General features: G+C 40.5%; 1 protein-coding gene across 1 annotated transcript in view; it reads right to left on the bottom strand.

Moving 5' to 3' along the window:
* mboat2a (membrane bound O-acyltransferase domain containing 2a) overlaps window positions 1-24,782 on the bottom strand; it is a 53,431-nt gene that overhangs the window by 14,380 nt on the left and 14,269 nt on the right. The window contains exons 2-3 of the mRNA XM_022197419.2: window positions 12,750-12,895; window positions 5,201-5,278 (exon numbers count right to left, since the gene is read on the bottom strand). Coding sequence (XP_022053111.1) covers window positions 5,201-5,278; window positions 12,750-12,895 — 224 coding nt within the window. The remainder of the gene's footprint in view (window positions 1-5,200; window positions 5,279-12,749; window positions 12,896-24,782) is intronic.

The raw sequence follows: 24,782 nt of genomic DNA, 5'->3' as shown, positions 1-24,782 counted from the left end.
AGGGGAGTTGCAGTGACATATTATCCCAACTGACTGAAATTTTCTCAGCATCCTAACAGTTAAAATTCCTCAGACTTCACTTTAATTGCTTTCTATGATGCTTTTTTTATCTGTCCACATAGCCGTCTCAAATCTTCTGGTGTGTTCGTGATTTAATTTGGGGGGAAAAAAGCGCCTGTTCAAATGTCACAAGGTCCAACTGCGCTTAATTGGATTCTTGGTGGTACATAAAATACAGAAATAAACTGCAGGCTGGTTTACCAGAGTAGAAGCATTTGATGCAACGCAGACCTAAAAGTAGACCAATTTGAGTAATACCATCAACGCCAGGATCTGCTTTCAGTGCTGATGCACAACGACCACGGAGCCACCATATGTGACTAGACCAGCCTCACTCAGATGTCTCCTAGTTTAGGGTCAGTCTAAAAGAGGGAGTCACAATGAAAGCTAATTGACTCGCACTGGGAATTTTGATTGAAAATTTCGCAAACACCTCAGCGATCATGCAGGTTTCCACAATAATGAATGGAGATCTGCTTGAATCCCAGACATACACAGAGTTCTGTGGAAATGAGGCATCAGAGGGTTACTATCCCAACCAATTTCGGTTGAAAGACCGGATGCATTCTAGACGGGTTACAGATCCGTAGCAGGGCTAACACAGAAACACTGGCAACCATTCCTACTCATATTTACACCAGTTTCGAATTGCTAATGAACTCTGAGAGGAAGAAATCTCACCTGGATAAAACACATCAAACAAGGCAACAATGCATGAGAGTATAACAGGCTTACTAATAGATTTAAGTAAGGCACATTGTCCTGTCCTGACATACTCTTTGAGCAAGTGGCAAAATCCGACTGCAGATCAATTCAGCAAAAACTCGAGCAACATGGTGCATTGATAAACAACATGTGCTGATACTCGCGTTATCCAAAGACTGGAAAAGATGGCACACAATGCACATAATGGCACTACACAAACGAAAGGTCTTCCTCTCGTCTCAACCAGCACTTTCAACCCTATTTCACCAGGATCGGCTCTCTTCTCTGGAAGCACACAGCTGCAGCTATCAGCGAGGACATGAGCTATATGTGCTGCACTAGCTATTTTTGCAGTGAGCCCAACAGGGATCTTGTCTTTATCATCATCTGATTTGTGTTTGTGCAATTCACAGCTCAAAGGGGGGTGTTTCATTTCCACTCAAGGCACCGGCTGGAGCCTGGGACTAAAGCAAGCTGGCCTCCCACTGCGGGACAGCAGCAGACAGGTCAGCGTGCAGACAAGGAGCCACACAGGAGCCACAGGTATGGATGCACGCTGTAGGCGGAGGGGTGAAAACAGCCTATAAATAAACGTCTCCACAGGACCCAAGGTTGTGAACACGTAGTAAATGCCTCAAGGCGCACCTCTTGCATACACAGATCCAGAGGAAATTTCCATCTGTTCAGTATGCAACTGTGAGGGAGTAATTTGCAGATATATCACAATCAGCCTCACAGTCATGCTTTCCCACCAGAACGAGCACAAACTCTAATTAAATACCGTGTTTATGTTAGAAAAAGAATTAAATCCCCAACTTAGGAGCCTCTGACAGCAACGTGGATTGAACTTGAACAGTTTCAGGATCAGAGAGATCTCTTCATCTCTTTGAGGCGAATCAAACAAACAATAAATCACAGAAATAAAACGAAAAACTAACTCTTTGAATACACTGATTACCAAAATACCGACTCGGCATGTTGAATATTTTCCTTATCAAAATAGATAATCCTCCTGAACAGAAAATAAAGTGAATAAAGTACAGCGATTAGTTAAAGAGAGGACGTTTGATGCCAGATAGATGCGCATCAAGCCTGAAAATAATTCTTATCTGATTTCCTCAGCAGTCTGATTATTTTGTTACGGCTCTTTTTAGCAGGAGTGTCAACTAAAGCGGGAGTCTGCATTATTTTAACAGCCAAACACTGGATGACACGTCACAGAATTCTCAATTTCCAAGCATTAAAACTACACTGGAAAAAAAGTTGTTCTCAAACGAAAAAAAAACTTATTTCAAGGAACTTCTACCTTGAAATAAGTGAAAAAATCTGTCAATGGAACAAGTAAAAAATGGCTCGGTAAGATTTCTTGAAATAAGAGATGATATTTAGAATAATGAGATCTTAAAATTAGCTGAAGAAACTTATTTTATACTTTATTTTACCAGGATTGTAACATTCAGGTGTCTTAATCTTCCTCTTGTTCTCATTTACGGCACCAAAAAATATTGTTTCCTTGTCTGAAAAAAAAACAAAAACTCAGCAAACAATTCCCCAAATTTATTTAAAAAAATTGCAAAATCTTCAGGAAGAAAATTCCTTAAAAGTTTCCCTCAAAAGTTTTTTTTTTAAATCCTCAAATTTGGCAAGAAATAAAAATTCAAAAAACAAAAAAAAAAATCTAAATATTTTCAAAAAAAAAAAAAATCTTCCCAAAAAAATCCTAAAAATATCTAAAGTGATTCCATATATATCAGTAAAACTTCTAATATCTTTTAGAACATTCAGGAAAAAAATCAACCAAAATCCAGTGAAATTCGCTGGATTTTTGTTGATTTTTTTTCTGAATGTTCTGAAAAAAACATTTTTTAACATTTCTTTTTTCCATTAAAAAATGTTCAAAAATTTTCCAAAAAATTTTGAAAATATGGAAGTTTTCACTGTGAAATATATATTTTTTCCCACATTTTTAAGCTTTAAAACACATCAGTTTCACCTACAGGACGACATGAGGGTTAAAACAAGATAATTTCAAGACAGTTTCACCTAACAAGATATGCAAGATGCGTTGTCTTAAAACAACTCCCTCCATCTTGCTGAAATGTCGCTTGCTTGTTTTCTTTCGTGAATTTATCTTAAATCAAGTGGGATGAGACATTTTGACTAAAAATAAGACATCCAGTTTTTGCAGTGTTCATGGTTTCTTGTCTCTTTGTTGAACCAGCAGGCAGTGCTGTGTTACCGCTTGACTTGAGTAGCATCTAAAATGTTCCTGCTCTGCTCACCCTGTCCAACAGGTGAGCCATCAATAAAAAGAGCGAGGGACTGGGAGGGGCACAGGAGTGAATGCTATGAAATATGATGCCTACCCACTGAACAAAGAGCTTCTCGTGGAGTCTGCAGCTAGACCTAAGATGGGTCCACATTCAAAGCCATTCCCATCGTCACAACAAAAAAAAAAAAAAGAGGCTTTTTGCAGCTCCGTAAAGCTGTCATACTGCACTTACTGCACGCTTTACCCCACGGACTGAGTGGCTGATTGGGAGAACCGAAATACGGAACACAAGTCCTGCCAAAGTGCACGGACTTTTGGAAGTGGTGCATTGTATGGAGTTTGTTTCCAAAGTTTCCCCAAACCTGACCGGAAATCAACAACCACATTGAGAAAAGAGCAGCATGGAGGTGCTACTGCAGCGTTTGATCTGTTCAGTCCACGACTCCACCCTCTGTCTGGCTTCTGTTCGACAACCAGCTGTCTGTCAGCAGCACAGAGGAGCTGAAAGGGGGGCAGCCAGGCAAACTGTGCACACATACGCTTGACAGGGATAAATCAGTAATGTTTTTATGTATGGATGCATTAGTTCTATTGATTTCCCCCCCGCCAACAGAGGACAGGAAAGCAGTAACAAAACTAGAAAGCTCGCCGTGACACCATGAGCCAGATCAATCATTGCAGACGCTATCACAAAGTTCACAACCTATAAACGAGGCTGTGTGTTTTAAACAGCCGCCTGTGAAGATAACACATCAATAAGCGCGACAGAGAAGACAAAATATTACTTCAGGAGTAAAGAAAATGCAGGTGATTTGAGTTTTATGTGTGTGCCATTGGTTGGATGTATACAGTGGAATGGAAAGCGCACTTTCTGTGAGGAAAGATTCAAAACAGAAGATTTTATTGGAAGTAAATAAATATATATTCAGCATTATACTAATACATTTCTTATTTCATGTCTCCATTCAGAAGCAGTATCTTTTCTAAGGATTATGGTGATAAATGTAAAAAAAATTACTTTTCAAAAAATTGTAATTCTCAGGGATTTTTTTTTTTTTTTTTTTTTTTACAAATGACAAGAAATAAGTAGAATGACAAGAAAACAACAGCTTCATGACAGAGATTTTCCTGATTACAGAGTCGAAGGAAAATGCCATGTTGAAGAATGAAGCAAGGCGGAACTTGTACGTAATTAAATAATCAAAAGCCTATCTGTGTAATAAAGTTAACGGTAGTTTAAAGAGTAAAGGCCATGGGGCAAACCCTGTGTGTAAAACCACTGAGGTCGAGTTAAATCCTAGCCTGTTGCTGTGATAATACCTCATTTGTTATGCAAAAAATCTGAGGTAGTAGGTTCAACGGCCTCAGCAAACACGAACATGTCAGTGCGCCCCACCTCTGCGGCTCTCCTCCTCCCCTGCCCTCCAGCTGTACCTTCATCTGAGGGCTGGGTGAACTTTAACTTCCAATGCAATGAGAGTGTGTTCTATTGGTTTCCCATACATGGCAGCCACAGTTTTGATTTCAGTAAGATGGAGGGAACGTTACTCATGTACCTACGTACAACTAGAGGCAGCATGCCAGCCTCAAGGACAATAACGCTGTTTTAAGAGTTTCTAAACATCTAGGAAATATGACAGAAGACACAGCTGGATGTAAAAATGCCACATCCATCTAGTTAACCAAAGCTGTCATTATCAGTCTGTCACTGAGAGCTGAGTCCTCCCCTTCTGAGAGCAGTTGCTGCTATGATGAATGTTTTCTTAGCATCTATTTAGAGTTCTCTCCCCAGAGGGAACCCAACACACCTGCACTCATAACCTTGAATTCTGGCAAAAATAACATCTAAAGACAAAGTGAGAATGGATGTGTGTGTGTCTGTGTGTGTGGTTGTGTTGATGAGCTACGGTCACAGATGGAAGCCTGGGGGCAGAATCACTGTCATCGTGACCCGGCCTTGTATGCCTCAGAAATACAGACAATCAAATAAAGCCACACGCCGCAGATGAACGAAAAGTTGACTACTATGAAACAACACAATCCAGCATCTAAATGAGCATGGCTGACAGGATTTTGGGTTACCGGATTTATGAAAAGTCTGCCATCAAACAATAATTTGTGTAAGAAAGCTCATAAATGTTTAAAAAGGAGTTTTGCTCTTACTTGTGCATGTGCTCCAGGCCAGCAAAGACCATCACACTGTAGGACAGACCACTCTGTACCAAGAAATGGAGGGAATACCTGTGAAGAGACGCATAAAAGATTAGAAACGCCACTGTTCTTGTAAATGCAGCCATCTTTGTTGTCATAGTTTCGGGGTTTAAAGAGCCCATATTATGTCTTTTACCGTCTATTAGAATATATCTAAACCTGTAAAGACACTCTACAGGGAAACAAAAGTTGGTACCTTTTTACATGCTTTTCAGATGCTAGAAGACATATCATAAGTGAAATGTTCAGTCAGCATCATGGCTGAGCATTTCCACTGCAGTGTATTAAGAGCAATCTCAAAAACACAGATTCAGACTTCCAGGGTTTCATATGTAACAAATCTAAGGAACCAATCCTGTCAGCTTGCAGGATGAGGCTTTCTGCATCTATACTTACAACATTACTACTTCCAACACAAAGTAGTTTTACAGTGTTTGTGCAGAGCTGTAGGTGAGCTGGTGTGCTCGAGCTTCCATAAGGAGGCAACAATGAAGAGTTACATCTTGGCCATTTTAATGCCGGAAAGGACGAACTTCATGGGGAAATAAACACGCTCCGCTTAAAACATCCCCCGCCTTATATATAGTACCTCTAAGTGCAAGAAATAATATATACTGGACGATACACCTACAAAATGATACATCTTCACTACAATAAAAAAAAAAAAAACAGTCAGGTCAAGGTCATACACCCCAAAAGGCACATCTACAGTGCCTATCATAAGTATTCACCCCCTTTGATGTTTACCCTTTTATTGCTTTCATAAATCAATCATGGTCAATAAAATTTAGATTTTTTAACAAAAAAAATTATTGGAAAAAAACTCTTTAATGTCAAAGTGAAAACAGATTTCTATAAAGTAATGTTAATGAAAGAAAATTATATAAATGAAAATAATTGTTTGCATAATTATTCACCCCCTTTTAATTTAATGGTCTAATTCAATAGAGGTCCATCAAATTGTTGCCAATAGTCACAATTAGTGAAATGAAGATCACCTGAGTGGTGTGGGTGTGTTTCAAGTGATTGAGTTGTAAAATACCTGTGTCTGAAGGGTCCAGAGAGTGGTTGATCAGTATTCCTGGCTACCATTACACCATGGAGACAGAAGAACACTCTAAGCAACTCAGGGAAAGGGTTACTGAGAAGTACAATTCAGGGGATGGTTACAAAAAAATTTCCAAGGCACTGAACATCCCCCAGAGTTCAGTGAAATCAATTATCAAGAAATGGAAGGAATATGGCACTTGTGTGAATCTGCCTAGATCAGGCCGCCCTCGTAAACTGAGTGACCGTGCAAGTAGGAGACGAGTGAGAGAAGCCGCCAAGACCCCTACAACTACTCTGAAGGAGTTACAAGCTTCAGCTGCTGAGATGGGAGAGACTGTGCATGTAGCAACTGCTGCCCGGGTTCTTCACCGGTCAAAGCTTTATGGGAGAGTGGCAATGAGAAAGCCACTGTTGAAGAAAAGTCATATTAGATCTCGACTAGAGTTTGACAAAAAGCACGTGGAAGACTCCATGGTCAAGTGGAAGAAGATTCTTTGGTCTGATGAGACCAAAATTGAGCTTTTTGGCCATCAGACAAGACGTCATGTTTGCCGGTAACCAAACACTGCACATCACCAAAAACACACCATCCCCACTGTGAAGCATGGTGGTGGCAGCATCATGCTGTGGGGATGTTTCTCAGCAACTGGACCTGGAAGACTTGTAAAGATAGAGGGCAGAATGAATGCTGCAAAATACACTGAAATCCTGGGGGACAATCTTTTTCAGTCTGCGAGAACTACTTCTTGGGAGAAGATTTATTTTCCAGCAAGACAATGTTCCAAAACATACTGCAAAAGCTACAAAGGAATGGTTAAAAAAGAACCAGGTAAATGTTCTGGAGTGGCCGAGTCAAAGCCCAGACCTCAATCCCATAGAGAATTTGTGGCTGGACTTGAAAAGGGCTGTTCATGCCCGATACCCGCGCAACCTGACAGAGCGCAGTTTTGCAAAGAAGAATGGAGCAAAATTGCAGTGGGCAGATGTCCAAGACTGATTGAGACCTATCCACACAGACTCACTGCTGTGATTGCAGCCAAAGGTGCATCTACTAAATACTGACTTGAAGGGGGTGAATAATTATGCAAACAATTATTTTCATTTATATAATTTTCTTTCATTGACATTACTTTATAGAAATCCGTTTTCACTTTGGCATTAAAGAGTTTTTTCCAATAAATTTTTTTGTTAAAAAATCTAAATTTTATTGACCATGATTGATTTATGAAAGCAATAAAAGAGTAAAACATCAAAGGGGGTGAATACTTATGATAGGCACTGTACATTACCAATAGGCTTAGTGTGCGCAATATGAATGAAATCCCTCAAGTAGTTTCTGAGATATGCTCCGGAAACAAAAAAATATTTGGAGTGCCTCACTATGACCTTGAAAATCAGGTCAAGGTCATACACCCCAAAAGGCACATCTGTACTATATAGAGATGGCCTGGGTGCAATATGAATGAAATCCCTCAAGTAGTTTCTGAGATATGCTCCGGAAACGAAATACAGACATACCTACGGACGTACGGACGTCCGTACGGATGGACATACGGACGGACGTGCCCATGCCAATATCCCCCTTCGTGCCTACGGCAGGTGGGGAATAAAAATGTCAGACATACATTTTTAGGGGTTAAATCAAACTTTATTATTATTTTTCTTACATTCTACACTGCTGAAGCACTTCTTGTTGCCATCTCGCTCAAATTTTAGTTCCTGTCTCTTTAAAATCCCCCTCCTGAAATGGTCACCCTGCTCTGATTGGTCAGCTGGCTCAAAGGAAGTGAAGCATCAATGGTGGCATACTGTAAGTGCAGATCTATGAGTACAGGTATACACCTCTAGTAGCTGGTAATTCTTCATTTGAGGGTCCACTAGGCCATGCAAATGTGTTACACTGTGACATCAATAAGTAACGAAGGAAAAACTTGGACCCCACGCAGGTCATTTTCAGGAGCATGTGCTCTCGTTTGCCATGAATTTTGCCTTTGCAGACTTTTTATATGCATAAAAAGTGACATATCACACTACAAGAAGGGGAAAAAGCCAAAAAGCATAATATGGGCCCTTTAATATTTACTGGAAAATGTTTTCTTTTCCGAGATAAATGTCCTTCCTCATATTAGATTATATTTGTTCTTGGTATTACCATCCACATCCTGCTTTGTCATCCCATGCTTTTATTTGTAAGAGGAAATAACAGCATTATGAAACCACAGTCACACTATCAGCCATGTGAGGCCGGACCTCTGTAACCAGTAATTTCTCATCTCCAATCACAGGGCAAGATAATGACCATCACAATCCCACAATGTTCTTAATTGATTCCTGTGCCTTCCAGCTGCAGGATTAGTAATATCGCACCATCACAGTAAATTTGTGTGTGTGTTTGTGTGTTTATCAAACTCGGCCATATAACCACCCCACTTCCTACATACAGGGCACAAACGCACAGTTCAACAGCAGCAGAAGCTACAGGATGGGTCTTTGAAGGGCGCCGCGTGTGATCTTACCGACGTCAAACCCTCCAGGAGAGGAAAGATGCCACACTGTGTTAGCAGTGAGTCAACAAAGAGGACAAGGGCATCAAGTGTTGGCAGGAAACACGGGAGCATAAGGGTGGGTGAATGAAATTAACGGTCTAGCAAAGAAGAGTTAAGATTGCTGTGATCTCTTTGGATGGGAGGAGGGAGAATGTGTTAGAAAATTCACAAAGAGACATTGTAGCTTCTAACCCGTTTGCCAGGAATGTATTAAACACACATAAAAATGAATTTTTCCGGATTAAAAAATAAAGCTAAAAGTGAACTCTCCAACTGTTTTCTCCAGTGACATTCAGTAACAAGCTTGTGCGTCTGGCAGAGAGGGGATACATCCTAAAATAAACCAACACTCTGCAGCATCTGGAGGGAAGCTCCTCCAGGACCGACAGCCAGGTGTCCTCTAAGAATAGTGTGTGTACAATATTTAAAATCATTATGTGTGCGTATGCATGTTAATAAAAGTGTGTGCACGGATGCATTCATGCAGCAGATGAGTTTTGGTAGCCTAAATCAATTTGACAAGTTTTTCCAAATAATCTCACTTGTTCCTCTGCATTATTTAAGTAGCATTGTACTGTAAAATCAGAAATGTAAATGTTTAAGCACTTTCAATCCTGTAATTCCTGCATAATTCAGACTGCGCACCATAAAATGCTTAACTTGGAGCAGTGAGTCTTGTGCAATAAACATTATACACTGCGGCTGTAAAATGTATCTACTTCGAGACATTTACATGGGTTTATAGTCTTTTAATTACTCACTAATTACTGCAGAAAATAAAACGCTTTGGGCTTTCACAGAGGCAAACATCACATATTGATCGCTTGGCCCATTTGAACAGAAACAGACCGTTGGCCAAAAGGAGAGAACAAAGTCTGACATCATCTTGACTCATTTCGCATTTCTTACACTGAAAATATTTGTCCTATTTTTCCCCTTTTCGTCCCGGTGTTTTGTTTTTGTTCCGTTCTGACGCTCAGAAATCTTTTACAGTGCTTGTTTTGATGCCCAAAATACTCATTCACAGCTCGGCACAGTCATTGCACATGTACTGTGTGAGTAATTCTATGTGTCAGTTCCTTATTTTCTGCGCATATACAGTACATGCGCTGATCTGCCAAGCTGTGGCGATGATGTGGCGACCTGTTCGGCAGAAATTAGCCTCTCATAAGCTTGCTTATCCAATCGGGCTTATGCATGCTGGTGTATTCGACAGCTGTTTAGACCTCTTTTATATACCATTATACATGTTAACTGAAATTTCAGAAAAAAAGAGGATAAAAAGAAAAAAGAAACATCTGAACCTAAATATTCAGAAATTAGCAACATAAGATTCCATGTCACGTTTTTGAAGATTATCTTAAAAAAATAATACATATCAGACATAGAACAGAATGATGGTGACATCTGTTCACAAGAAGCCCAACATTAAACTCCTTTTTAACATAAATATGTTTAGAAAGATGACAGCTTTGCTTTATTTATCAGTGCATGCTTTGGTTTAGCGAGATGAGTCACTGTTGGGCGACACTGAGAAGACGAGAATCCTGGGTCTGATTCACGAATCAACTACACTACTTCTCCTACGTATCCACAACAAACGATACTTTCCACTAGCTGGGTCGTGCAACATGAGCCATGTGTTGACGAGGGAAAATAATCAGCCTCTGTGATGACCAGGTAAGAATTCATCTGTTTAGCATTTCCCTAGTAGCCCGGAATTTCTGGCCAATGTGCCTATGTTTGCTCTTCTATACTGATACCCAAACACACAGCGACACTTTGAGAGAGGCACTGTGCCAGAGGTACAGTGGGTTGTCTATTACAGGGCAATCGCTTTCTAATTGGATATCAGTTACTATCCGATCGACCCATTTGCTTTGGCAAGGATGAGGAGAATGAGGGTGGGGTGAAGAGGGGAAGGGCTGAGAGGGGGAGCGACAGGAGCGAGAGGATGGCGGCGGACAGAGAGCAGTCAAGCGAAAAGATGTAGAATGATAACAAGAGAGCGAGATGAATGACAAGCGGCAAACTCACTGGGCTGTTTCAGGAATAAAAAAAACAAGATAATGAATGAAGAACTCTGAAAATATAAATAACTGGTGTTGGAACAGCTTGTGTCATTGAGTTCCTTCAGAGGAAAATGCACCCTTGAACTACAATTGAAACATTTGGCAGAAAATTAACTCTCAGCTGTTTTGGAAACCACATGCAGACCAAGCTGAGTAACAATATTTCATTTATTGTTCAGTTTCTTTATCTTTTTTCTATTTTTTCTGTGATCATGTATGTGGCAGTGCAGTCACTAAACCTGTTGTTTACATCAAAGACTTTTCAGTCTTCTAAAAAAATAAACCCACACATAAAAATACAATTAAAAAACATTATGCATGGGCTACCAGAACACTACGCTTTATCTGCTTGATCAAACAGTCAGTCGAACTAATATTAAGTACATCCCTCTGGGGTTTATGAGGAAGCATTCTGGGAAATGCAGGAAAGTAAATGAAGTAGAAAAGAATGCCGCAGGGATTTACATTTAATTACATCACATTTCCTGGTATTACATAACATTTCATATGTCTGTTTCAAGTAGCGTGTCCTGATTAAGGATTTTCTAGGACCTGATCCCATCTGAGTCATTTCATACTTATTATCAGAATATACCGGATACCATTTTCCACGATAATTCACAACTCAAGTATTGTAGATTAGCCGTAGTACCGAATTGTACCATCAGGTGGATCCTTTTACTGTATAATAATGAGCATTGTTGAGGGTTATCTGACCAAGTCTTCTGCTTAATGACATCTGGCCAGAACTCTTATATTGTAACACATCAGGATCAATGAAATCATTGCTCCCATATCCCAGTGACATGCATAATTGCTGCGTCACACTTTCTGTTGAGCGTGTGCAGTTTTTGCTAACATTTGCCACGTTTACATGAGACCTTTAATTCCTCTTTAATTCGTAATAAAAGTTAATTCTGCTTTAAAATCTCCTTGTAAACACTTAATTCCGAATTAAAATGTTAATTCTGAATAAACTTAATTCCAAATAAACCACGTGGTTTATTCCAATGTTAATTCTAAATAAAATAATTCCTGTTCATGTTCTATTTATGTATACAGTTAATACCGGTCATTCCACGCATGCTTGGCTCCTCACGTAGCGATGACGTAGCGATGTACACGTTCTGCAACCGAAGTAGTACGCCATTGTCGAGTCGCTGTTTCAAAACGACAATAAAAAGCAAATCAAAAAGCGTGCTTACTAGTTGTTCCTCCATGTTGCTGGGGAAAAGAAATGCCACGGCAAACGGAGTTTGTTTTCTTCCGGTAAACAGGGATACGTCACGTCAACTCCCTGTCCAATCGGAATCCTTTCCAATGCCCAAGCGTTAAAGTGAAATTAAAGAAGGGAAATAAAAGTGCGGTCCATGTAAACCTTAATTCGGAATTAACATTTCCATGTAAATGCGAAACACAAAACTTTAATTCCGAATGAGTTAATTCCGAATGAAAAAACTTCATGTAAATGTGGCCAATATCAAGGCATGACCAATAGGAAGTCATCAATTAATCACCTATTGATTGGCATTGCTGCACACATTAAGCAGCTTAAAGTTTCAACACATGACATTGGGCGTAAACACAAGTTCAGGCTGATACCAGTGAGTTCCTAATTGCCGTGATCAGCCCTCCTACTTCGAAACAATCCAGAAGCAAACAGAAATGCATTCATGATATTATCAAATTGGGACTGGGCCACAGTTTGCAGGAAAACAAAGCCACAAGCATAGTATTGGAGAAAGGAATTGTGAAAAAGGACGGAAGGAGTTGAGGATAAAAGGACAGCGATGACAAGAACAGAAGAGCGGAATAAGCAGAGGAGTGACTCACCAGCCAAAACAGAAGAGAGCCAAGTAGAAGCCCAGCAGAGTGGCCACCACATGTCTGATGAAGGGGCTGGTCTTACTGGGGTGGAGGTAGAGCCGAAACCACACAGCCATTAGCAGGGCGAACAGCTGACATGCCACAAAGTTTACCTGCACATAGAGAGGTGCAAAAATCTGTAAGAACACTGTCATCTATGTATTTTTATGGGCTTCATTTACATATGAAGGACTTGTATTAATAAACGAGCGAAAGCATGAAACAAAAGTCATGGTCCACAAAGCAATACTAAAGTGCTTCTTAAAGTAAAAAAAAAAAAAAAAAAAAAAAAAAAGCAAAATCCATGTATCTTTGAAAAAGCAAAGTGTACACCAGCAAGTATTTTTGTGCATACATTCATTTGGGATAGCACATTCTGGTTGACATTTCATAGTCACGGTGGGTTAGAGGGCTTAGAGTGGGTGTTTGAGACTGCATTTCATCTCTTAATGTCTCTAAATGGCACCGCAAAGAGGCTTTACTCCTGTCAATAGTGAGATTGACTGAATCAGGAAGAGAACAATGGAAACCTCTCTGACTGGATTTTGTTTTCCCAAGGCTTTCTGACACCGCAGTGACAAAAGCCCACCAAACCTTGCGCCGTAATGTTTGATTCACATCGTCTGACATTACTGTGTGCAGTTTGCGTCTGCATCTGTTCTTTCAACATAAACAGCGATGACTCAAGGATGATGTCTGGTGTGCCTTACTATTAAAGATCTACGTGTCCCGTGGTGCTGGGCTGTTTGTCACCCTCATTGCGCTACACATTTGCACGCATAAGTAAAACATCTCAGATTTATTCCTCCATTTCCTCTCCAAGTCAGCCCTCTCTGCCTTCAGTCTTTCTTTCCAAATGCAAATGCAGGAAATGCACAGCAGACACAAAACTAAATCAATACATCATTAAAGATGTAAGTGAAAGAAAGGTAATATGGACGCTCAGCCGCTAAGCCCCCTTCGTGTTTGTTTGACGACACAAGAAGTGATGCATGTCTGAAAACACAATGGCCTGCCAATGTATATAGGTCATGTTAACAGATCCGTCTGGCCAGTAAGCAGTGAAAGGCTAGAGGCACCATGCGCACCATCCATTATCTATGGATCCTGCATGATTAATGAAAGAGAAAGGGAGAGGGACAGATATAGCCCTGAGTACATAGGCCTCCTCGTCTGACCGGCTAAGAGATGTAGCCGCAAATCGTCCGCGGCATTAGCCCGAGTATCCGATTTCAGATGGTGTTTGGCAGCAAACATTGGGGCTTTTTGTTTCTCCGAGTGCACATGAATACACAAACACACACAACCTCGACAACAGGAGCTGGCCTCTTTTGTTCTTTTTATTGTTATGGGTGGTATTGTTCAAGGGGAGGAACCCAGTTGGGACTGAAATGAATATAATTAACAAATAACCCAGAAGGAGAAGCTCAAGCAAAGAGCGGGTCCTGATGTTGCTGTCTGAGCTTAACCCAGATGCAAACAGAAAGCAAACAAAATCAAAGTAAATCATTTGCATTTTTTACCGAGGTGTTCCCACAGAAAGGATTTCAACTGCGTCTGAAAGCAAACTACAAGTCATCTGTCTGTCAGTTATTGATCTAAAGCAAACAACCCAGCCCAGCTATGAGGCAATAAAGATAAGTTTTTGTCGTCACTGTCTGCTATTTCCATCATTCAACCATGAATAATACAACAAGTAAGCCTAGTTTTAATTGGAATCATTCCCTGACTGATGTGAATAACCAACTGCTGTTCTCATATGTTCTTGCCAAACCCTAGTGTAACCAGTCCGGCAAAAAAAAAAAACAGGTCTCAGTTCAACTGCAAATAACACCTCCTCCTTTGAATCTAAAGTGCTAAAAATAAAATAAAATGTCCCGGTAATGACAATGAATCACCTCTCTTAGGACTCTGCCGTCTCATGCAACTAAGCGGTTTGTTGTTTTATTTAAAAATAAAAACCAGTGTTTACCCCGATCCACAGCTTTGGATGTCATTTCACGCTTTGATTACTTCGATCTGCTCTCTTGGTGAAAAAGCCATTGCTGGTTGGTTGAATGAAAAGCTGAATTGTGAGCTTGTGTAACTGCCCACAGGATGACTGGCTGGCTCATTTGCAATCCAGCAAACAGCCCAAACTTATTGTAGTTAGTGAGGCTGAAAAAAATCAACAAGAATCAAAGCAGCTTTTCGGGCGCATTTATAACACAACATAGAAACATAACACACAAATGTACCATACATAGCAGCAAAGGCAATTTACACAGCGGGTAGTCTATTACAACAGCTGATAAACCGCAATGACAAACTCCAAGTTGAACTTGAGGAACTATAACATCCGTCTCTGTAATAGCCCGAGAGTAAAAGAGTGTGAAATCAGCCCCTCCCTGGATATCCACCACATTGCTTTGTAAGGAAGGAATTTGATGTAGGAGAGTGGAAGGGCGTGACAGAGGAACTGTATTGTTCAAGGCAGCAGCAAAGCGAAGCTGTTTGCGACTACTTGAGAGCTCTGACCGAACAGCTGATCAGTTATCTTCATACGCTGTTCACGTAACATGAAACTGACACTACAGCAGTTCACTTTTTACACTAGCAGCCACTTGATTATCAAGCATAAATAATTAATGTGGAACTTCATAACAACAGCAGACAACTTATGAAAAACCTGAAGCATTATGACAAAATGGATGCACGCCATTTCATTCTAGGGGCTTCTCATAACTGACAAGTGAAAGCAGCAACTGAACACAATATTGCCAGAACAAACAGATTAAACCAGCATTACTTAAAAATGCTTCCTATCAAACATTAACCTCTCAATTATAGCTTGGCCTGTATTGGATTTTCATAGCCAGTGCCAATAAACAATTTTTAGGGAGCAAAAAATTCTTATATCAATATATTGGGCAATATTTTTTATAAATGTATATACACATTGACCATTTTAGAGTTCTATCTAAAAGGGGGAATGAGGGAGTTATTCTTTATTAACTTTTCTCATAACAGATTTCTCAAACTAGTTAGTAGCTTATGATAAAGACACAGCTTGACTCCGCAGCACTGTTTACTCAGTTGTGATACATACTCTGCTACATGTGCTGCAAGCAGTGCTGAAAGTAATAAACAATGCAACTGGAGCTGTTGTGCAGGACCAATGAAAAGAAAACTTCTCCAATTATCGTTTCGGCATTTGGTTCCTTTTAAAAAAGACAAAAAAGTCACATCAGTGCAAACTGAGCAACATATACACGAATATTGATGGGTCGATAAATAATTGTGGGACTTTTTGTAACATATCTGACATAGTCAACATTCAAATCAACATGGTCGCCTATAACCAAACACCACATGGCATTTTTAGAGAAAGATTCTTCTAAATATTATATACACAATTGAGTAAAATTGAAACTGACAGTTATTTATAAAGATATTGTAGTAAATCTGTTAACATGCGATAAATCCACACGACTGACACACTATTTACTATCAAATAACTCAGAAAGCCTTGGAGTCTTGCCAGTCTTTTCTTCAGGAGGAAATGACTTCATGTGGAGCAGGTCATGTGATTTGGAATTTACACACTTCCTTGAGAGGTGGTTTTGTAATTTGTAACTTAGTTGAAAGTGATTTCTCGGACACAGATACAATTTGTTAGTTTCCATATAAAAGTTGATATACTGTCAAAAAAATAAATATCTGTCATGATTATCTTGACACAATCAGAACAGTTTCTGAATAATTTCATTTTATTATTGTTTACCTAAATAGAAGGTGGTTGCTAATAAATACAGATGGCTATTGAGGTGACATTTTAGTGATATCCAGTCACTTTTCATTACTAAGTGATTGTTTACATAATAAACAACTACAGAATTTGTAAAGACATGATCATAACAAACATAGCAAAACATTAATTTTGTTTTACTTTCAATAAAAATGTATGCAAGTTACAAACCACAGACTTCAAAAGTCCCTCAAACAGACATTGACCCTGATATATCTGGAATAAGACCATATCGCCGCTGAAATATTGCTCGGGGTCTACTCTCGATATTCATACCCAGTCTGTATACATTGATGAGACGATCTAAGCTTGCTTTTCAAAGAGTTGTCATCAGCGGTGATCCATGGAACCTGTGATGTCCGACTGTGAAAAGCCTTGCTGCTGTACCTTTATGCAGACTTGTAATTGGAGTGTTGATTAGTGGCTGGTTTTTCAAAGATCACAGCCGCCTTTAAGCTACACTCACTCCCAAACCATCAGCCAGAAAATTCAGGTGATTAATGAACTTCGGAAATCTTTCAAGAACTGCATTGGAGAGTCTTATTTTGCTCCCGAATCACTGACTGATAATATTGAGCTCAGTATGCATGAAAACATTCACACATCATAGCATGTGTGCGTAATATGAGCATTGAATAGCTGCAGGTGAGCACACATGAATGAGCACACACACTGTGTATACAAGGATATCGTGAGAAGCAACTGCTTGCCAATGGGTGGTTTTAATTAAGATCTGCATTTAGGGACATTTCTACTCAATTCGACATAATGTTTGTGCACCATATGTCAGTTAACAGGAATCATTTACCTTGAAAACCACCGTCACACCGTGCAGTATTTCTCACCACCTTGCGCTATGTGCTCAGCTCAGCAGGAAGCTGGCAGATCATTGTTTATGGAAAGACTACATGGGGGATTCAACTTATTTACAGCCCATCCTTAGCTATTGGTACACAAGATCAGTAAAATCCAAAGCGGGAGCGGTGGAATTAATGCCAGCAGTTGAGAAATAAACTGTCAATGTAAATACAACCATTTTAAAACAGTTCTTTCACCTGAGCAACACTTACATAATGAGACCACATGCCAGTTGACTTGCTACATTTCACGCACAGATGTGATTTTCACACTGCGAAGTGAAAAGACAGCATCCTAGCGGTGATTTTGGTCTTGCATAAAAGATGCCTTACACATAAATCTGAAGAATTGTGGGAAATGTAGCAACTATTCTTACCTCCTGAGGAAAGTTATGGTATCACTGAAATGCTAGATAATGCGCCGCATGACAAAAACAATAAGATCAAGGCCAAAGAAACAACGTCAGTCTTGATAGTCACAGGATTTGTCGAAAGATGAGGCTAAATGTGTTTTCTCTCAGCCTGTCGCCAGTGTTGGGATAGTTGTTTATTGAATAAACACTTGGCAATAGACAAGCGCCAGTGCCACGGTACGTTGTTTCTTCATTCATAATACATGGAGCTCCTCTTCTATTATTGATTCACTCTGAAGTCAAACTTACCCTGGGGTACAGCCAGCACTCTTATTGTTTCAGAATGTACGGATCTGTGCCGCAGAACGGTTTGAGATTCAAAGTGAGCCACCGAAAAAGGAAAAACGCTATTTTAGATAAATGCACTGCAGCAAACCCACTGAAATATGTTCCTCGGAAGAAAGACTAAATATAGCGGGAAGAAGGCTAACTCGGGGAAGGATTTAAGGATCAAAAACACTGAAAGAACTTTAGGTGTGACTGTTATTTAAATCACAAATTTATGCAATTACTAGCAAACCAGGTCCTACTTTGGAAACAAACTCCGCCAAAGTTTCTGGGCGTAGGACAGAGACCATAATTCCTTTATTTTTTCTTTCTTCAAACCTGTTTAACAAATCCCTCTGCTGTAGTATTTACTCACAGAGCTCATATGCAGCTCCACCTCTTTGTCTTCAGCAGGCTCCCACTTTATCCCAATACAGGACAATAACGTCTGAGCAGATTAATCACATATAACTGCAGTTTGTATGGATCAGAGAGACGCTGGGAGAAAGACAGACAACATGCAGATGTTTTGATGGGTAGCAGGCGCCAGTGAGCGATTAGGGGCAATAAGCTGTCAGGCAGTTCTTCCTGGCAGCTGTGGCACAGGGCTCAGCTCAGCTCGGCTTTAAGGAGCTACATTATAGACTGACACAGACTGGCAGAGGGAAAGGAGCTGAAGGGGAGGGAGGAAGTCATTGTGAATGCAGTGGAAGACAGAGATAAGGCAGCATCCTGAAGCTCATTACTGAGTGAAATACAGTGTGCATGTCTGTGCGCCTGTGTACGTGTGAGGGAGAGAAACATAAATGCCCTCGGGGTTGGAGCGTTGCGCCACAGTTCACCTCATTCGCACACCACTTTGCCTATTTTTACATTTTCTCTCGATTACCGAAAGAGTGGCTTCACCTGCAATCGTGATTTGAACTCAAAGGCACTTTACATATAACTTGCCTCCTTCTCCCCATGTTCTTGTTTTAGTCGTACTCGTCAGCTAAAGAGCTGTGAAGCAAGAAAGGAGGAATCGCACAGGAATTAATAGATGGATGACCAGTCATTTCTACACGGGGCAAAGATTTTCCTCTATCCTTTTCTATAAGAAAAGAGCATGAGACGACAGCTATGCCAGTAACTCTGTCAGGCTGTCTTAAAGCCCAGATATGCTCTGAGCTAAATACTAACTGATTCTTATTGTATATTGTTTACCATGTTCATTGCCTGAGTTTAATGAGTTACTAACATTTGCAAGGTAGCATAAAACACCAAGTCCAGCTGAGGCTCAAAGGAAGGTCATTACTGTATTATTGTTTGCAGATATTTGTTAATAATTCAAAGTAAAATTTTAACAAAATGTCAGTCAGTTTCAATGTTAACAGATCACAAGAGTTATCTGCATTAATCCTGAACTTGGAATATCTGATTTTAAATTCACAGTAATCCAATACTTTTGAAGATATTGCCCTTAAAACTAGGTGGGCCCTAAACTGATGTCAAAAATTGGTACTGATTGGTATCAACATAAATTCAAGCCCAATTCTGTATTTACATTTGCTGTCATACAGTTTGACTTGAGGCAGGATACTCGGGATGCAAATTTTGAACTATTTGTATAATGGTCTGAGGCATCATTAATCAATAACTGATTCATTGATAGAACAATTTGAGCACAGCAGACACATGTCTTGTCCTGGTATTGTTGTTTTAGTCTACAATCATATGATATGGGCCACAAATACAGCTCTACCACACATTCTATTGGGATATGGAAACATTGTCTCAGTCAATCCCGGCTTCTTTCAAACACATAAGCAATATCCAGAGGTCCTTAAGGGTCACTGAAAACTTTGTCATGGTGGCCCATTGCTAGCTAAACCCCAACAATGCTCTCTTCCTACCAACCATTAGAGGCCCCTGGTGTTCCAATTGGTACTTCAGCAAATTTTACAATCCATGAAGTGCATGTTAACTTGATTAGGACATTGCTACTTCAAGTCCAAAATGCCAAGCTGATGTAATTCATCCAGTAGGTGTTGAAATATTTCAGATTGGACCAAAGGAGTATTACACTTGACTGCCAGAGTGACATTGACATCCATCGAGCCATGGTGCTAGTGTGGCTAATAACCAACAAACCACAAGGCATGAATGGCAGTGTTTGTGTGGAAATCTATGTCAGGCCTCTGAAGAAAAACGTAAGGGAGAGAAATTCTTATTAGAGTGCAGCTGACACACTGGTGAGCCAATCATATCGCCCAATCACAGATATATCGGTATTGCCGTATATGCTGTCCAATATCCGCAATTTTTTTTCTTTATTCACAGAGCATAATGTAGAAAATACTTACTTGGGGGTAATTTAGAAATGTTGTTGCGACATACTTTGTCCAACAGACTGAGATCTGACTCTGCTGTCTACTCTCAACACTATCTGTCACACCTAAGCAGTGTCTCCCTGTAACTATCTAACTAGCTTCTAAAACATATGACTAACAAGAAATCAAGTGTTCATAAATAATGACCCCATAACTTTCCAAATAAAGAATATTAGCCGATACATTGCTATAGGAATTTTATTTCCCTCCTAAAATTGGTGTTAGCCCTGAAAAATACAGCATTGTTTGGATTGAATGACCTTTCTAGCGACACATTTATTTGCCTGTCAGTGTCTGACTGTGCATGATGACAAGGCAGGAGGAAATGCAGTGCACAAGGTTCCCATGGGTCACGAATACAGATTAAGATCTTAATAAAACTGGCTTGTTGAGTTTAACCTGCTCTCTGTAGGTGCCGGACATCTTTCCCAGGGGAGAGCTTTTTGCTTGGGTAATGACTTCCACTTCTTCAATGGGCCTAAGTAGCGTCTGTCTCATACACACACAAACACACACACATGGGGTAATATCCCCTTTCATACAAAGTATTTCACTCTCCCCTCCCTGCGCACAGTCCACGTTTAGCACCCAGAGACGAAAATAGTTCCTTTCTGCAAAGAGCAGTATGCCTCCCTATCTAAGCCTTACTCACTGCGACTGGTGGGCTCCTGTCTGTGCCTGTGTGTGTGTGAGTGTGTATGTGTGTGTGCGTGCACTTGTTTGTGTGTGTCTACACAAAGTGAGAGATAAATTTAGACAGTCATTAGCATAAAACCCTTTTTTCCACGTCATTAAGTCAACCCCCCAACACTCCTCCACTCATACAGCCTCTGTGACGCTCCGCACAGTCTCATTTTATTTCCATCAGCTGTAGCCCACACTGACTCATGCAAAGTCGTGCCTCTGCTGCCAGAGGGAAGGGAGGAGAATCAAAGCCTTGAAGTTAAACTCAACTAGTGTCACAGTCTGCAGTCTTACGCAAAAAGTGTCTATGGAGCATATATGGTACGCTACACATATAGTGGCCTTATCCTCTTTAGAGGCTACTACGCTGCAAACAGCAACTGGCAGCAGATCTCGTGTGAAGTGGGAGCTGAAAAGAGCACCGACGTCTAATTCCCAAAGGATTAAAAACAGCTGATGATAAGAGTAAACGGTGTAAATGGTGCGGATGGAGCAGTGAAGAGCAGGAAACAAAGAGCTGCTAAATTGTCTATCAGAAAATGTAGGAAAAGTGTAGAATACCAAACGAGGACAAACTTCTACTTGCGCCATTTGTGAGTAAATTTCATCAGATGCTTGGACAAAGCAATTTAGTGGGCAGAGTGCAATGCTGCCCCATCCTCTGCTCTTCAGCCTTCTCCTTGTCTGGTGGAAAATGACAGTGCAGAAATGTGGGCCAGTGCTCTCCCACATGCAAACACACATTTGCAAACAAACACATGCGCATGTACACACACTCCTTGCCAAACAGAGAGACAGGCAATGGCATGACTGGTTTGGTCTTCACCAAAAAAAGTGGCACAGCTGGTTATGGCGCCTAGAGACAAGCTAACTTTTGTGTATACTCATGTGTGTGTCTGTGTGTGCGAGCACTCGGTGCGGCTAGATCATGCTGACAGTATGGGAACAACAGGATTCTTGTTTTTTCCACCAATACAACAAAGCTTTGACTTGTTTTGTGCCAGTGGCAGTGCCCCTTTTCCCCACACAAACACTCACACACAAATCTAAGAAACAAAAGTTTGACACTTTGACAAGTCTTCAACCTAAAGTCAAGTCACTGGCAGCTGAATAAAAAGGCAAATGAAAAGAATGGAATACAGGCCTCAATTTTGCCCACTTTTTTAGATTAACTCTCCTACCAAAGGCTGAATTAGCAGATGTGAGGATGTTGGAAACAATGACAAAAGTGCCGTGTGTGTAAGAACATCGCAAAGGAAGCATGAACTTAGACGTACACACACACACAGGAGTGTTAGAGCCCGCAGTGTGCCACTATTCTCTCTGAGCTGATCCACAGATCCCAGTCAGGCTCTACGGTCAGGCCGGCTATTAATAGCCAAACAATCAGCCATTCCTCACAAGGCAACCAGCAGTGCTGGGCCAGAACCACACTTACAATATGTGTGTGTGTGTGTGTGTGTGTGTGTGTGTGTGTGTGTGTGTGTGTGTGTGTGTGTGTGTGTGTGTGTGTGTGTGTGTGTGTGTGTGTGGTGCTTAAACCCAGCACATGCAAACACTGCATGGCTGCCTTCGGTGAGAAACGTCATCTATGACCTTAGAAGTCATGCTGGTGCACAATGGTAGTGAGGAAGCCTTGTTACCACGGTGAGATGCATTAACCTTGAGTGACCTTGATTTCAAGCACCTCGGCTTATGTGCGTATCGTGCGTTACCATGTCAGCCATAAGTGAGTACAGCAACAACAGAGCAGAATGGAGGAAAGAAGAAATCTTGGATATATAATTAGGAATGCTCTCTGTAGAAAAAGTCCTGGGTGGGTCTCGCAAACTTGGAGTGCCGAACATTGTCTGCATGCCCATGAGCTCATGCATTTCTCTTTTTACTCTGTACTCTCCCACTGCACCTTTACATTTCTCAATGAGGTTTGCTGACAATGCTCAGTCTGTTTTGATGTGTGCAACTTCTACCAAACAGCTTCCAGCCAGTGTAATTGTACAAGAGTTTTACTGGCATCACTACAGAGGGAGACGCAGAGACAGACGGGCACGGCAACCTTTTTAAGACATGCACAATCTGCAAATGCAAATTACAGCATGCCTCAAATTGCCAACATACACTGTAACGGATAAAATAATAAAATGAATGCTGACTCATTGTGCCAGCTATGTAATATAATTATGCTGCCTGTGGATGCATGACTGCATTTGACTTAAAATCTGCCTTACTTCCACATAGGACGGCTTAAAAAAAAAAAAAAAAACACCCTTAATACGACATCAGAACCATTTTGATCAATGGAGAGTTGCCAGTGGCTACGACAGGTATTGTCTTTTGGACATTTAAGAGCAGCCAAGTAGAAGATATCCGATCATTCAAGCCACATGTATCCTTGTTTGCACCCAGCAAGTAAATTCACCATGCAAACAACAGACAGATCACCAAAAAATCTGAACACGATCATTCGTTCTTAATCTATTATATATAATAAATTAAAGCACATTTTACAGTTACATTTCCGCCAAAGCATTTTTCAACTAAGTCCAAATATAACTAAACAGGCTACATCGGGTGAATGGTTCTAATTGAGGGTGAGAAATGATCTAAAGCCAAATTGAGATGTTTCGTGTTGTGGGGCTACTGAAAATGCAGAAATCGGTGTCTTTCAACTGAGGATTCCTCCATGTGAAATTGTTCAAACATTGGTACGAAGTCTCCAAAGATGCTGTTTCTTCATATCTGAAGAACTCCAAAGTTGATTTTTTAAGCTGGTGCTTTACATGTGTGTCTGCTGACCCGTAAATTCAAGGCACTTGTCAACAACAATCTCAACTCAATTAAAAATCATTTTTGGCAGAAGGGATGTGGTGTGACAGGCCATTCTAACGCAGCTAAAAGACAGTGAGTCAGAGTGGAGCGTCGTCTCAAATTTTTGACCGACGGCTAAAAACACTGGGCGACTGCTTGCTCAGCTCACCCTCTTTCATTAACACTCAGCTGCCAAGAGAGTTACTCATGAAGAACTGCCAGTAATATCTCTGGTCTCTCAGCAAAGTTTAATCCATACCTTCGTGTTGTTTGGGCGTGGGCCACAGCTGTGCACACAGAATGTATAAAGACATGAGGGTGGCTATGTTGCCGTGCGTGTCCAGTCTTGCTTCAGTTATGCCTTTTAAGACTATTCAGCTTCGCATAATGAATTAGCACAACTTGATTTAGTCTCAAAGACATTGAATTTCTGTAACTGTGAAATCAAAGGTGGCCTTCTCTTCCCTGACTCATGCTCGTCTTATTGTGTGTACATTTATAGCTAATAGTCTGCATGTTTCTGAAATTGCACGTTACAAGATTGCAAAGGCTTGGTGGAACAACATGTTGTCTTTGAACTTCTTACATAAGAACGGAAACAATAATCATCATAGAACATTTTGTCTCCTCGTAAATGTACTCCTTTCCTGTTGCTATGAGGGTCCACACCCAAAGAGAAGAGCTCCCTAAAAAATACAAACCACCATCAGGGTTTTTGATTAGGTTTTAAGAGGGCTCAGGTGCTGTCTGGGTTTCTAGGGGCAGTGGTTGAGGTGGTTTAAGTTATCGTTTTCACATGGATGCTAATCACCCTT

The sequence above is a fragment of the Acanthochromis polyacanthus genome, chromosome 1 (assembly GCF_021347895.1).
Source record: "Acanthochromis polyacanthus isolate Apoly-LR-REF ecotype Palm Island chromosome 1, KAUST_Apoly_ChrSc, whole genome shotgun sequence".
In the NCBI taxonomy this organism is placed as follows: Eukaryota; Metazoa; Chordata; class Actinopteri; family Pomacentridae; genus Acanthochromis; species Acanthochromis polyacanthus.
The sequence above is the reverse complement of the archived record's forward strand: the minus strand, read 5'-3'. Positions and strand labels throughout refer to the sequence as shown.